A 14,988-nucleotide genomic window follows, 5' to 3' on the forward strand; every position below is an offset into this window, starting at 1 on the left:
GCCCACACCTAGGGGTGATTGCCCTCCCCGCAACAGGCAGGGGTGAATCCCACGTGGTGTTGCTACCTAGGGGTGGAAACCAGCTCTTTCCGAAAATTTTACCTGGTCAGGGAACAGGGAGGGAATGATAACAACTGACTTTTTCTTCCTTTCCCTTTCCCTTTCCCTCTCCCTCTCCCTCTCCTTCTCCCTCTCCCTCTCCCTCTCCCTCCCCTCTCCTCTCCTCTCCTCTTCTCTCCTCTCCTCTCCTCTCTTCTCCTCTCTCTTCTCTGAATAGAGATTCCACTCTCTCCCACAGCCACCTATTTCCAGAATCCAACATCTGGAAGCTAGGGAGAAAAGAGTGGGAAGGATGTATTGGCAGAATAATTGGGGTGGAAAGAATGTATTCTTGGCCTTTTTAGCAGGAATCAGTCTTTTTTCAGGTGAGTGGGTAGAGAAAGAAGTGGGTTTGGGGAGAATGGGTCACAACCGGTCTCAGCATCCAGTGAGCTGGCCATTTTGAAAACAAATGTAGAGTGAAGGGGACACAATTCTCATACAGACGTCGGCGCCTGGGGCCACTTAAGAGAGTTCGACTGCATGAACTCAAAGATATAAAGGGAGGGATCTGAATTTTCTTTTCCCAAATCCAATATGTCCAGATTCTGGGCTTAATTTATTCTCATCTTGATCTACTTTATTATTGTTTTAAATTACAGAAATAATATGGGTTTTTAAAGGTCAGATAATTCTGAATTGAAAATGTTAGTAATTTCCACTTCCCTTTCTTAGGCAAGACTCTGAAAGTAGCAGCTTATGTTTCGCCCCACATTTATTTCTGAGTATATATACAACACATGAATACACATGATAAGATTTAGAACAATTGCTCTCAAAGGCTGTATCATAAAAAATACTTTATCCTCCTACCTCATTTCTTTTCTTTTTTCTTCCCAGTGCATCATAGATATAATTCCAGGTCAATATAAATGGTTTTTTTACTCATTCCTTATAACAGTATTCTAGAAGTTTGTAATTTACTCAGCTGTTCTATATCTGGGCCCTCAATTTGTTCCCTGTTAATTTTGTTGCAGCTAGCAAGTCTGCAGTAAGCTGCACAAAGATTTTATGTACTGGTGCTTTTTGTCTCCACTGATACACTTCCCAGAGTGGAGAATTTGTTTTACTTGGTAGCATGGTTCACATCCTTTTATGCAGGCTAATGCCACAATAAGCAACTTCTGTCCCTTAAAGTTCTCTAAGCTATTTTTCTATTTTGTTCATGCAGTGACTGCTTTCCAAATGCGCTGATTTGGCTGAAGAAACATCCAGGAAAATGCACTTGTTTGCTCTTGTAGGATGTATTCATTTATATGGGCCAAGTTTTGAGACTGCCCTACATGTGTTTGTTTTAAATGAGCAGCGATGCAAGGACTAACCATATATAAATATCAATCCATGTTAAATAAATGGATCTCAAGACTGAGGTATAGTATGGTGCGGAGTGCATAATTAAACATCAGAAGATCTGAATTTTTTTATTTTTCTCCCTACTGGCCATATTCCTTTAGAGTTGACATCTTCATTTAAAAAGGGCATGATTTCCGTGCCTGTCTTACAGGTTGTGAGAATTAGGAGAGATCACATTGTAAACCATACAGCCTCCCACATGTGTTTTAAATTCATTTAATGCAAGCAAAACTGCATCAAGAGGAAGACGCTGTTCTTTCATAACAACCAGACAGAGAAGCACATACACAGGTTCATAAAGTCAGAAAGAGGCCGCCCAGACGTTGTGCTGGTAGGGTCTTCCAGACATCCAGGAAGGCCACCCCCAGCAGCATCCAGGGACTGCACAGGGGCTGGCCAGGTGGAGTGGAAGGAAGCTCAAAAGTGTATTTCAAAACAGTCAGACACAGAGAAAGCTGCTCCAACATTTTCTGCATTTGAGGATTTATTATGTCCATGATTACCTTCCTTTGGAGAGCTCTTTGGTTTTATAATGGATTTAAAGGTTATTTCTTGTGGACTGAGGCTGTTTGATGCAGTCTTGTGTTGAGGAGCCCTTGGGTGTTTTTCTAGTGTTTCCTTATTTGATTAAGGCATCCAGCGCTGCCCTGGTTTTATAACTGAAAGTCAATTGTCTTCAGTCCTGGCCACACGGGATTGTTTGCTATCTTATGATGCATCTTGTATGTCTTGATCATCGTATCTGAATGGCTAGGATTATTTAAAGAAAATACGTCATGCTGTGAAAGTTGCCTTCTATTCGTTATCTCTCTGGGGATTTTTATGAATTCTTTAACTTTGCTTCTGTGGTATATTTGTGTGCTATGAGCTGGAAGGAGATTTTTTTGTATTAAAATCAAATAACAGAAGAGGAAAAATAAAGATGGTGGAATGTCTCTTATCAGTATTCAGTCTTCCACCTATAGTAAGACTTATCTCCTATCATCTTCCTACAACCTTAAATGAAAATTAATAAGATATCATAGTTTACTATAGAAGCCAGTGATTTCCAATGGGCTCTGTGCTACAGAATAGATTTGAAAGCCATTTTAAAGGGATTTCTTTGATGGAATGCCAAATAGGGACTCTTCAGAACATTTTAGAGGTGGGGGGATTGTATGTCCTAGTTTTCCCAGGTAATTCCTGGTAAACCAATGTCCCAAGGTCCTGTCTAGTTAGTGCCCACTCTCACTACAAAAAGGGCTATAGTTTGAATGATAAATTATATTTTCCTTAGTTATGAGGGATCTGGTAGGAAGGATTTCTTTTTTAAAGCTAACATTTTCTAGTCACATGCCAGACATTGGCTTGGTCACTTTCTACGCAATTTTTTTTTTTTTCTTCATTTGACCCTTAAGAGTATAAGTAGGTGCTATTAGAGATAATGAACCCAAGGCCTAGAAAGGTTAAGTGATGTGCTCACATTCAAGAAGCTATTAAGTGGCAGAGTCAGGAGTAGAACCCACATCTGGCAAACTCCAGAGCCTGTCTGAGTTGATATACTCTTGCCTTCATCCTTCTGTGCTAGCAAGTGGCCTTAGAGGTTGGACTTGAGTCCCAGCTGCCTAAAATCCTCAAGAATTCCAAGGAAACAGATGTAACCTCACGGGGCCGGTGGGGCTTCCTCCTGGGGAAGCTGTGTGCCTTGGGTGGAGAAAATGGGTTGTTTGTACTCATCTGAGGATTTGAGATGCTCCTATGGGACGCCCTGTCTGTGCCTCATCACTACAGCTGCCTGTTTACAGGCATGCTGAACTTTTTAATTTTTTCCAATTAAAGTATAACGAATCTGCTAAGACCGGGTCCCACACAGCCCTGCCAGTTGGGTGTTTGGGGGTAGATAAAATGAAGAAATATGAGTCTAGCAGTCTGCCCTGGGGTGAAAGGAGAAAAGAGCAGATCTGTATGCGTCCTAGCAGCAGGCAGCTCTCCCTCTGCTGTGGCCTGGTCTGGGACTGTGGGCCAAAGGAGCTTTGGAATTGCTTAGACCTGCCTCTGTGCCTCTTGCTGTCCGGGTAAAAACATCACCTCTCTGGAGGCCTGTGCTGGAGCACAAACCCACGTATTGTCTGGCCCCTGGCAGGCTGGTCTGTGGAGGGGACACTCTAAGAGCTCTATTTTAATCTTTTGGAGCTGGGCCAGGGTAGGAATTCAGCTGCCAGCACCAGGCTCCCCACCCCCATGCCCTCACCCCACCCCACCCCCTCCTCCTGGTTTCATTTGCGCTGACCTCCCATCATGAGAGGTGCTGGTGTTCTTTCTTTCTCCCTTTCTCTTTTTTAAACTACCAGGGCTCTTTCATGGATTTGACCTCCCAAAGTGTTGCAGACCAGGGCTCCTCAGTGGGCTACTTGGGGCTCAGAGCTGGCATGTGGCCAACCCTTGAATCCTGAGATTTACCTCCAGATGTGTGTGCCTCTGTGCTTGTGTGGACATGTGTGTTTGTGTTGTGTGTGTGTGGGTGTGTGAGCAAGAGAATCTACGTGTGTTTCTGTCTTTATGTGTGTGTTTTGTATCTCTGTAACTTTTCACTCTATGTCAAGAAAATACACGGGGTGGAAAAAGCGAGGGGAGGAGAAAATGGAGGGGGAAGAAAAGGGTGGTTGAAGTCCATAAACATCTTATTTTCCCTCTGCCAATTATACTGCCCCTGCCCAAGTCAGACCATTTCAGTTGTCCTTCCAACTGGGTCTTATTCTTTCCCTAAGCCTGCTGGATCTGTTTCTCTGCGTATGAATGAATCTTGTAGAAAGGACACATGACGGAATGGGCCATGGACTCCTACTTTGAACTTGAATTCCATTCTTAGCTCTGCCACTCGCTGTCTTGGTGATGCTGGGCATGTGATTTCTCTTCTCAAGCCACACACACCCACTCTATAAAATATGGATGATAATGCGCTTCCCTTTTGCAGAAAGTAGAAAGCAGAAGGTTAAATGGCACTGAAAAGGTGACCCATAAATGTCGGTCCTTTCCTGCCTAGTACCCTCTCCCCAGAACAAGTGCTAAGGCAGCAACTGAGCCTGGTCCCCAGCTAGTTAGGAGGGGCCATGTTCTTCCTGAAAGGGCAGAAGGGTGCAGAGGGTGTGGCCCTTTCTCTCCTACCCGGAACCTCCCATCTTTTCTCACCCCCATCCTCTGGCCTCTGCCAATGATGTGCATTTTCCTCTCTGCACCAGCTTCCCAAACTGACTCATTACCTCGACAGGGTAGCAACTTCCAAAACAAAACTTTTTCAACCAAGGAAAATATAACTATGGGGAGGAAAGCAGTTCAGTATCAGGCCTCCTGGGACCCGAGGAAATACACTGAATGTTTGTCAAGGAATGATGTTGTTCTGACTTCACAGACTCTGTGGAGGGCAGAGGGAGAACAATGCCTGGCATTTGGTTCCAGCCAAGCCAAAATGGCCCATGCAAGGTCCAAGTTGGTGCTCAAGTTAGCGTGGGCTTGGAAGAGTCAGATGCGTGTCCAACATCACGCCTCAAAGCAGGTCCTACTGTGGAACGACAAACATCGTACATAAAGAGGCACCTCGTACTGTGTTCCATGACAGTCTCTAGTCTTCCCTTCCACCCCAAAGGCTGTGCCCACTGCAGCTTGCTTCCTGGCAAAGGGGCCTGCTTGCTTCATGCTTGGGTTCTGGGAAATGGCTAATGGGGTACATTCCACACTTAATAATAATGCCCCCTGGAGTTGTGCAATGCTTTGACCCTTTCCAGGACACTCCAGGGAAGGGATCTGGTGGCAGTCATTCTGCAAGACCTAAGAGAACAGCTGGCAGGTGGTGGCAGTGCCAAGTTATATGCTGAGGGAGATCCAAGGGACATTCTGGAGCGCATCCCCTGTGACTCTACAGTGGCCAGGACAGCCAGCAACTGGGGAGCTAAAACAGGTAGAACTGTTTTCTAATAGATTGAGGTCAGGTGAGGCAGGAGACTGACTTACATCTTTCCACAATCAAGAACTTCTCTGGCAGAAGTGGAGGATATTGGGAAGAGATGGTGAGCATGAGTTTCTTACTGCTCCTTTTGTTCTCCTGTAGTAAACTCATGTCCCCACTACTTACCTTGCAAGACCTGTGCTCCCCACACAGAACAACAAGAGCATAAAAACATATCACGCAGGTAGACATGTCCTGAGAATTCGTACTTACCCTTGACAGGCACTCAATGTGAGTATTTTAAATTCATAGAATTTCAGAGCTGGAAAAGAGCTTACTCATTTCATAGATGTTGTCATCTGTAACTTCAGAGTGGAAAGACAGCTTGCCTGCACCCACAGAGAACCTGATGCTGAGCTAGATCCCCGGGTCTTGTGGGAAAGGGTGTATGTGCTGAGTGGTCCTGTTTGCCTTCATCTAGGGTCATATTCATTCTCTCTCTCTCTCTCCTTCCTCTGTCCCTCTTTCCTCCTCTCTCTCTCATGTCTATATGTAAATGTCCATTGCATCTATGTGTGCTTGTGTAGGATATCTGTTCCAGAAAGAGACTGATTTAGTTTAGTACCCATGTGGTGTCTAAGTTCCTCCAGTCAATATCTAACACCAATGCCTTCTTAGGTGAAATAACATAATGTAACGATTGACAGGACAGGAAAAAAACCCATACACTGTCTGAAGAGAAAATGCATTTTCATAGTAAAAACGTTATTGCAAAGATCTAACTTCTTTGACATTATGATAATTCCAGGCAAGAAAATTTCCTTGTGAGTTTTTTCTCCTACCTAGTAGACACTCTAAGTAGATAAGAAAGTCTAGAGAAGAAGCAATTATTTCTTCTTGGTGGGTGGAAGCACTGTGTATTTCTTGGCATGTCTTATCTAAAGGGCTAAGTGTTCAAGAGAAGCATACTTCTCACTTATGAGGTTAAATTCGAAAGGCCTCCTCTTACCCTTTATCTCATTCTGTCCCTCCCTGAATACCTCCCCAGGAGTGTTCACAGGGAAAAGGGGATATTAAAGAGCAATGGCATTTGTTTGGTTTGAAAAAGAAGGTAAACTTTTATTTAAAGACAGAATTAGGAAAAGAAAGTCATGGTTTGCTTAGGAAGATGACAATTTACATAGGGAAAACAGCATATTTGGCCAGGAAAACAAAATAGCCCTCTGAGGCTGGCAGGAAAGCCAACCACAAACACGTCGATAGAGAGTTGAATTTGTGTGTGTGTGTGTGTGTGTGTGTATGTGTGTGTGTGTGTGTGTGTAAAAGAATTCGGCAAGACAATGTAAGACAAATACATGGTCCAAAGCAGCATATTTCCTGTCCTTGGGAATTCAGGAGAAACTTTTTGCAGGTTCCTGGGATTGAAGTAGTCTCTTTGTAATGTTCTCAAACACTGAAGAAATCTGAAATCTTAGCCAGATGGAGTAGGGAGGGAAGGAGCTTTGTGGGTGTGGAAATAAGGTAGAGAAATCAAGATAGGACAGCACAAGCAGAATGCACTCTAGATGTTCAAACATGCACACATGGTGGAAGAGGCAAGGTTAAGGTAGCCAAGGATATCACCTGGGAAGGGTACAACCTGGTAAGGGCATTTATCTTGGCAATCTGCTGCTACATTTTCAATAGTTGGCTACAACCAATTAGGAAAGAGAAATAACACCAAAGCTATTGGTTAGAAAGAGCCAACTGGTCAGACTTTGCTGGTAATTGTCAAAACAATGCCCCAAACAATGATTCTTCCAAGATTTTAGGGAGAATATTTTAAAAACTCAGGCTGAACAATTTTTGTCTTTATTGAGATCTGGAAAAAGCACTAGGTAAGCCAAGGACCGATAATTCTGTTAGTTTATTATTTAATTGATATTTCTCCAAACTGAAAACAAAGATTATTATTTAATTGACATTTCTCCACACTGCAGAAAAAGGCTCACAAACTTCTTTAAACAACGAAAAATGTCATGAAGAATCAAAAGTATTTTTGACTTCTTCACCCTTGACCTAGACTTCAACAATTTTGGGTAGGATACAAAGAATATTTAAGGTTTATGAAACAGTCATTCCCTCTGATACCTAAGATTTCTTCTGTTGAAAATTTTTCTTGAAAATACAATTAGGCAGGTAGGAAATTATCAAAAATACTTGCCATTAGAAAATTATCTTAATTCTTGTTAACCTCTGACCTCCTCTTCTAAATCAGTAGGTATGCATGTAACCCATGCTGTTTTTGATGGACGGTATTGGTCATTTACAATATCCATTTAAAATGTTCAAATAGCTTCCAAATGTGTACACTACAAAATATTATTGTTTCAGGATTGGAGGTCACCTTGAACACACCATACATGATTCATCTGTATATTTACAGAGGTGTAAAACACACAAAATTGTGCAGATAATGTACTGCAGTCTAAACTTTAACATACATTCAGTTGCATACATAGCAACAAGATACAATAAATTCTGAACAAATAACAACCAATAATCAGCCATATTACTATGTACACATTAGGCAGGAAGCAATTAAACGCTGCTTAATAGAATGTCACTTAAATTATTTTTCCTATGAAACATCTCTCCTCCACCACACACAAACACACACACACACACACAAACACACACACACACACATTGTTTTTCTGTCATATACATAAAATATCTCCAGTCGTCTGGTTGGTCACAAGGCAAGAGGCAACACAGAAATTCAGACTGACTTACAATTTGCCAGACTTGGCATTTATAAATCAGTTATTGGATGGTGGTTACTGTGAAAGTATATTCAGGCTTTCACATCATGGATTGAAAGAAGGGAAGCAAAGAGCATTAACTAGTAACTTCATAACATTTGCTACTAAGTTGAATATATATTAGCTTTTGCTGAAATTAAAAATGTGTGTATCAGGAGGGGAAAGACCCTAAGATAATACATAAGAAAACAGCAACAACAACAAACCTACTTTCTTTATCAAAATAGAACATCGGAATAGTCCATTTACCCATTGTTAAACAAAGCCAACTGTCCTTTTAAATAACCATTTAAAAATTTATTATTAATGGAAGTAGAAGAAATGATTGAAAAAGCAAATACAACTACTGTGCGCAGATGCAGTGGAAAAACCAGAGACCTGAAAAATGGCAAAATCAGTGCTTCATAAACAGTCAATGGATTTTTTTTCTAAAAATACTTTTTGCTAATGGCAAAGTTCAACACCTCAGAAAAACTCTGAATTAAGATCTTAGAATAAGTTTCCAAGCTGCACAACATACTTGCAAATACACTACCCTTGTTGTTTGTAAGGCTGCATTAAAGTTGAGCTTAACAGTCATAAGCCATGTGTTTGAACATCTTATGAGAAGTGACCAGCAAAGAAACAAATTTTTTCCTTGTTCACCCTATTACCCATATAGAGATATCACTACTTTCCAAATAGCTCCTTACATTTTTTTTCCTTGAAAGACAGAACCTTAAAAAATTCCAGATGTGCTTCATTGAATCATCTGGAAAAATATTTATACTTTATAAAGTAACAATGTAACACTGAATTCAGGAAGAATATTCTCTTGCTAAGCCAGAACCACCCTCTCTAATTGGTATGTTAGAGTTTAATAAACAAATATACAAAGAAGTGTACTCTCTGCCGTAGCTCTGCTACCTATAAAGTTGAGAAGCTGCAGACTACTGGCATCCTTCTCCTAATATGTATACATTTTCAGAAGCCAGTGAATTCTGTGTGCTGTTAACATAACTGGGGAAGTAAAATGCACCACAGACCCCTGGACAGTTTAGTTGATAGTTCTCCAAGAGAAAGCGAATACATCATGGGTAGATTTTGAAGAACAAGAGAAGGCCACAGACCTGGGGTTTTCTAGGAGGCCTCCTTTCTAACAGAGTTATCTCCCAGGGAAGAGCTCAACCCTCAGCCGGGTACATGTCTGGGTGGCGGGATAACAATGAATGAGAGGCCAGTCTTCTTTTCCACTTGTCTGGCATGACCTCCTGGCATGGGCCGGGTAGGTGTTTGCCAGGTGGCTCCCAGACAAGGTTTCTTTAGGGGAGTACAACAAGGCTTCAGTCATTGCTTTTCATAAAGTGCTTTGGGATCCTTCAGGAAAGGGGACTGGCAGAATATTATTACTAAGTGGCTTCAATTTTCAAACCAAATGGAACCATTTTCTCTGGTGTAATTATTGCTTCGAGCATTAGTGAATGTTCTTAAAGCAGAATGGATCTCACCTTTAAGTACCCACTTCTCAAAATATCCTTCCCCAGAGTGAATGTTTTTAATTACTGTCCCCTAGGTACCCTCACCAGTTAAGAAAGTGTGACAGCCTCGTCAATGGTTGCCCAGAGTGTACACCTCCAACTTGCATTTTCTGGCTAGCCTCCTTCATGAATAGACAGTGCAATCCAAGAAGTCTAACAAAGCATGAGTTGTGTCTGTGTGGCCATGGTGACAGGCTCCTGTCTCTTTTAAGACATCAGTGACAAGGTGCATGGTCAATCTATGGCTACATTCTTAGATCAGATTTGTGAGCTTCTTCTGGCTCAGGAATGTGTTTCACCCTCGATTCTTTGGTTCTCTGTGGTGCTTAGAATAGACATAGATCTGAGAAGGTCTCAGTCAATGATTTTTAAAAGATTCCCCCAAGGGACAAGGGCTGGGTACTGCAGGTGAAAGTATATTAGAAAATCACCAGGAAAGAAGACCTAGGACAGGAAAGTTTCCTCCAGAGCTTCTGAGATTGGATTTCAGAATAAAAGAGCAAACTCATTATATCTAAAACAAAACAAACAAAATAAAACTAATAATGCAAGCAAAAATCCCTAGACTTGGTGAAGTCTATCATTAATATGAATGAACGAAAAAATGAACTGAACTAGGGAACACATTTTTTGTCACAAGAATGTATTAATTTAGACTGGGCTCACAAGTGTTGTGGAGTTGGAGGGTGACACTACCTGCATAAATAGCTGATTATTGAGAATATAACATATCTACTTTTCACGGGAATCTTGTTAGCAAAATGTACTCTCATGTGGATTAAGTATGCCTATTGAAATGTATTATGCACTATTCATTTCATGAGAATGTCTCTTTTTCTCATGGAAAATGAAAACACACTTTGTGCCCTCTACATAAACTAGTGGGTTTAAAAATTAATGCAGTTTGGGTCCAAAACTCCAGAACTTATTGATCAAATGAGGCATTAGAAGGGTGGGGAGTCTCTGCCTTGGCTGCTTATTGAACACCTCCCATGTAATTCCCAGTCACAGACTGCTTCCTGAATCAGCAGATCAGCAGAAGCATCAGGACCAGAGGTTTGCTTGCCTTGTTAGCTTTTGACAGTCCCATTATCTCATTTCACAAACTCATTCAACATATACAGTCTGTCTTCTAGTTAGAAATAAGTAGAAACTAAGTGCAGATAAATCTGTTCTTAACTAAGGGTCATGATTTGAAATATTTCCCAAATTAGCTTCTTAATTAGGAAGCAGCTTAGATGTCCGTTACCTGACATTTGTATTTCCTAGCAACAAGGAGCTCTGTGATATTGGAAATTTGTTTGGTAAAGGTTGAGCAAAGGACTTGAGTTTGGAATAAGGAGTAGATAGTTTTGATAAAGCGTAAATTGCCTGCAGAAAAGACTTGACTAGCTGTATACCAATTCCCAATGGGACAGCCTGCTATAAAGGGAATATTTGTGTGTTCTTCTGATCCTAACTCTGTGACGAAACAAGCTGTGACCTTGAGCAAGTCACTTAACCTCTCTGGGCCCTAACTGCCCTACCTGTAAAGGATTTAAGATACATTTTATGATCCCTTCTAGCTTTAACCTTCACTCCTCCCATATGCATAGAATTCACTCAGACAGAAGAAAACTATATTTTTAAAATCCTCCCAAGCATGGAAAATGTGCTGTAGTGATTCTCATCAAGATTCTTTGGGAGGTTCACTGAGTATAAAATCTTAAAAAATAAAGACTGAGCTCTGGGCATTAGTTTTCTAAGGACCATAGGCCATGGGTCAAATCTGTACCTTTCCAGTAGAATAATTACTTATGTTGAATCAAGTGTTTTAAAAATGGAAGGGATCAGAATGACATTGTGAACAGGAGACTTTTTATGAACTCCCGTGAGAAGAAATGGTAGGACTATGAGGACTGGGATAGGGCCAGAGAGAGCAATATTTAACTGAAATGCCTCAGAAGCAGAAAAGGACCATTTCAGAATGTCAATGGACCGAATGGGTTTTGGCTTCAGGAATTGAGACTTATGCCTTTCCTGAACATGCAGTGTGATTTCACTTTGATTTGGGTTTCTCATTTGTGAGAAATTCAGGGAGCAGATAACATGAACAAAGCAGGACTTCCAGGAGTTTTTGAGCACATTTTTGGAACAAACCACTGGTGCGGGCTTTGAAGGAAAGATTTTCCTTGTTGCTACCTGGCTAGAAGATCTTGGGGGCAATGCTGATGTTGACAGGAGTGGGCAAAAGAGGAAGGTAGCCACTGCAGCCCTGGGCAATTTGTGCCTTCACCTGTGATGTGGAGCTAGCAATGTGCCCCTGGCGCTATGAGGAGTCTACCACTGCCTGGCCATTTGTGCAGGGCACTTTCTTGTTCCACAACTATTTCATCATTTCAGAATCTGGAGAAGATCCAATGTGATTTTCCTGACAGACTTAAAGATTTAAGTTTGCTTGTTTTAGAATTGTAAAGCAAAGATACTTTTGTTCGTGTTTCTCTCTCTCCTCTTATCTATGAATTAGACTTTCACTTAATTCATCCATCTCCTTGCACCCTGGAGCAATCTGCTGTTCACTTTCAGGCTTAAACAGGAGCTGAGTGTGCTAGAAGTGTTTCTTCTTGCCCTATTCTATCTTTGCAAGACATAGCTAGAAGTATCCTCCACTTTTGTGTCTGGTGATCACTACACAGTACAAAGGGCTTATGCAAGGCCTTCTTAATTAGTTAAGTGCTGATGATAAATTGGATTTGGTAAATTGGATTTGGACAACCCTGCATTTTGGCATGACTGGGTTAGCTGATAGGGAACCTAACATAAGCTTTCTTGATCCCATGGCCTGAAGACACAACCTGGGCCTCCTTCCCCCAAACTCTTCCCAAGGTTCGGATCAGAAGGAAAACCAATGCCAATCTTATTTCCATCTATAGAACTTCACTTAATCCAAAGTCAGGAAAGAGGCTAAGCACAGGGGTCAGATTACAGAGCCAGCTGCAGAGCCGCGGGTGTCTCTTTGGTCTGTTCTAACTCAGCCACAGCCACCATGAACGGGGTGGCTTGTCTCAGCCTTCATGTTGACACAAAAACTCCTCCATGTCTTTTCTAGGATGAAAAGGGAATGGCACTGGCCACTCTGGCCTTCACCCCCATTGTACTTTCCACAAAAAGGGCCTTGAACCCATAACCTTTGGATTTGCAATGTTCAAAGCATTTGAAAAATGGGTTGGGGAGGCAGTGGGCAGGCTGGGGTTTGGGTGAACGGAAATGCAGGGATAGGGATGGTGCAGTGGACAGCCAGCATGTGGCTCCCTAAAGCATGCTGCTGAGTATTTCTGACACCGGTGAGGTGGGGCCCTCCCGGTTCCTCTCCACACCTGATGGGCTAGGCAGGCGGGTGCGGCTTCTAGGTGTTGGGCTCAATCCGGCCCATGGCTTCGTGTCCTGGCCCACAAGGGCCCCGGCATAGGGCTCCACGTAGATGCGGTGGACAGAAGGCCTGGGGTCCTGAAGGTAAACCTTCCCCTCCTCCGGGAGGCTGGTGGCATGAGCCAGGGCCAGGCCCCGGGGCCCATCGAAGGCGGGACCCGGACGCTCAACTTCCCCAGGGTCCTGGTCCAGGCCGCAGGCCCGGGACAGGTGCGGCGTGTAGACACCCTCGGAAAGCGACAAGGACTGCGTCTCACTGTGCATGCGCAGCCAGCGGTGGTGGCGGCTGAAGCCGCCATAGTGCTGGTGCTTGCCCGACTTCCGCTTTCCCAGGAAGCCCATGGGCGGCCGCGTACCGGGCGCCATCTTGGCGTGATTCTTGGGGGTGAGTCCTGTGAGTGTCAGGCTCTGGAGGAGCTCTGCGCATGCGTGGTCCGGGTCTTGGCCTGGAGCTCGGCCCACAGAATCTTGGCCTGGCCCAGTTGGACTCTTCATGTCGTGCACTTGCAGGACGTCGGGGGCGCTGCCGCTGAGGCCGCTGAGGGCCTGTTGGGAGATATCATGCGAAGACAGGTAGACCAGGTCCAGGTCCCGGGGGCTCAAGGCGTCACTGGAGTCATAGTCGCTGTCCGTGGGCAGGAAGACTTCCGAGCAGGCTTCTTCATCTGAGCCGGGCTGCGACTCTGCAAAGCCAGAGACAGATTTTAGAAAAAGATACTCTCAGCTAGAGCCTGTCTCCCAGGAGTAGGGTCCTGGTTCGAATTCTCTTGTCACTTCTTGACATTCTTAATATTGAAAAAGTCCCCGCAAATTATGTAGTAAGCTTTGGTCTTTGGTTAGGGTAAAGAGAGGGACAGGTCCAGCCCAGACTAGAGAGGAACATTCCCTTTATTTCTCACACACGCATGTATTCTTCTCCGGGCTACTGTCTGCAGAGAGGATGAAACAGAAAACGAAGCTGGATGCTACACATTTATTCATCCCCTGTACTTATATCAGAGGTGAATTTTGTATTTGAGAAAGTAGCGGCAATTTTAAAAGGGGAAGGAAGAAGCGGAGATACTGGTGGCTGAAGATGAGAAATCTGATTGCAAATCCTAGCTGCCTTCCACCTACTAAAATCCTTTGAATTTCCCTCAGAACTTAGCACAGTCTTTGTTGCGCTAAGGACATGCTAACAAATGTGCAAGTGGTCTTAAATAAGGAATCTAATTTTTACAATTTGAGGCAATTCCAGTCCACCCCAGGATTTTTAAAGGGAAGGTAGTTAGTTGATTTAAAAATTCATCTGGAGAAGAAAATGTATGAGACTAGTCAACTTTCTTTTTTAAAGATAAAGTAGGAAGACTTTTGCCTACTACATACTATGGAATTTTGGGCATTAAAACTTTATATTATTGTGTAGAAATTGAATCGATCTGTAAAACAGAAAAATCCAGGAACAGCTTGCAATTCTGCAATAATTTGATAAAGATAACATTTTAAAGTAGGGGACTGAAATAAAATTACTAAATACATAGTGTTGGGACAGTTGGCTATCCTTTTAGCAAAATAGAGAAGGTCCTACTTCATATCACATATGACAATAAACTCCATATAGGTTAAATATAACAAACCTCAAACTATCAGGGAACAATATGCTTATAATTTTGAGTGGGAAAGCCTTTTTAAAAAAGAAAATCCAAAAAACCATAAAAGATGTGACTGATAAATTTGACTATATCAAATTTTAATACTTTGTAAAACAAATGAATCATAAGCAAAGTAAAAAGTAAACTTTCTTCCCAAACAGATTGGGAAGAAAGTAATACAATATGTATAGTAAAAGATTAAAGTACTGTAGTTTTCATTGAATAGGTCTTTTACTTCTTTTGTTAGATTGATT

At 42.4% G+C, this 14,988-nt stretch overlaps 1 protein-coding gene across 5 annotated transcripts in view; it reads right to left on the minus strand.

Moving 5' to 3' along the window:
• Positions 1-7,261: 7,261 nt before the first annotated feature.
• Ankfn1 (ankyrin-repeat and fibronectin type III domain containing 1) overlaps positions 7,262-14,988 on the minus strand; it is a 387,596-nt gene continuing 379,869 nt past the window's right edge. For all 5 annotated transcript variants that reach the window (XM_013519407.1, XM_013519406.1, XM_005394075.2 and 2 more), the window contains one exon: positions 7,262-13,786. In XM_013519407.1, the coding sequence (XP_013374861.1) occupies positions 12,987-13,786 (800 nt within the window). In that variant the 3' untranslated portion in view covers positions 7,262-12,986. The remainder of the gene's footprint in view (positions 13,787-14,988) is intronic.

The sequence above is a fragment of the Chinchilla lanigera genome, unplaced genomic scaffold (assembly GCF_000276665.1).
Source record: "Chinchilla lanigera isolate Chin_1 unplaced genomic scaffold, ChiLan1.0 scaffold00050, whole genome shotgun sequence".
Taxonomy (NCBI): Eukaryota; Metazoa; Chordata; class Mammalia; order Rodentia; family Chinchillidae; genus Chinchilla; species Chinchilla lanigera.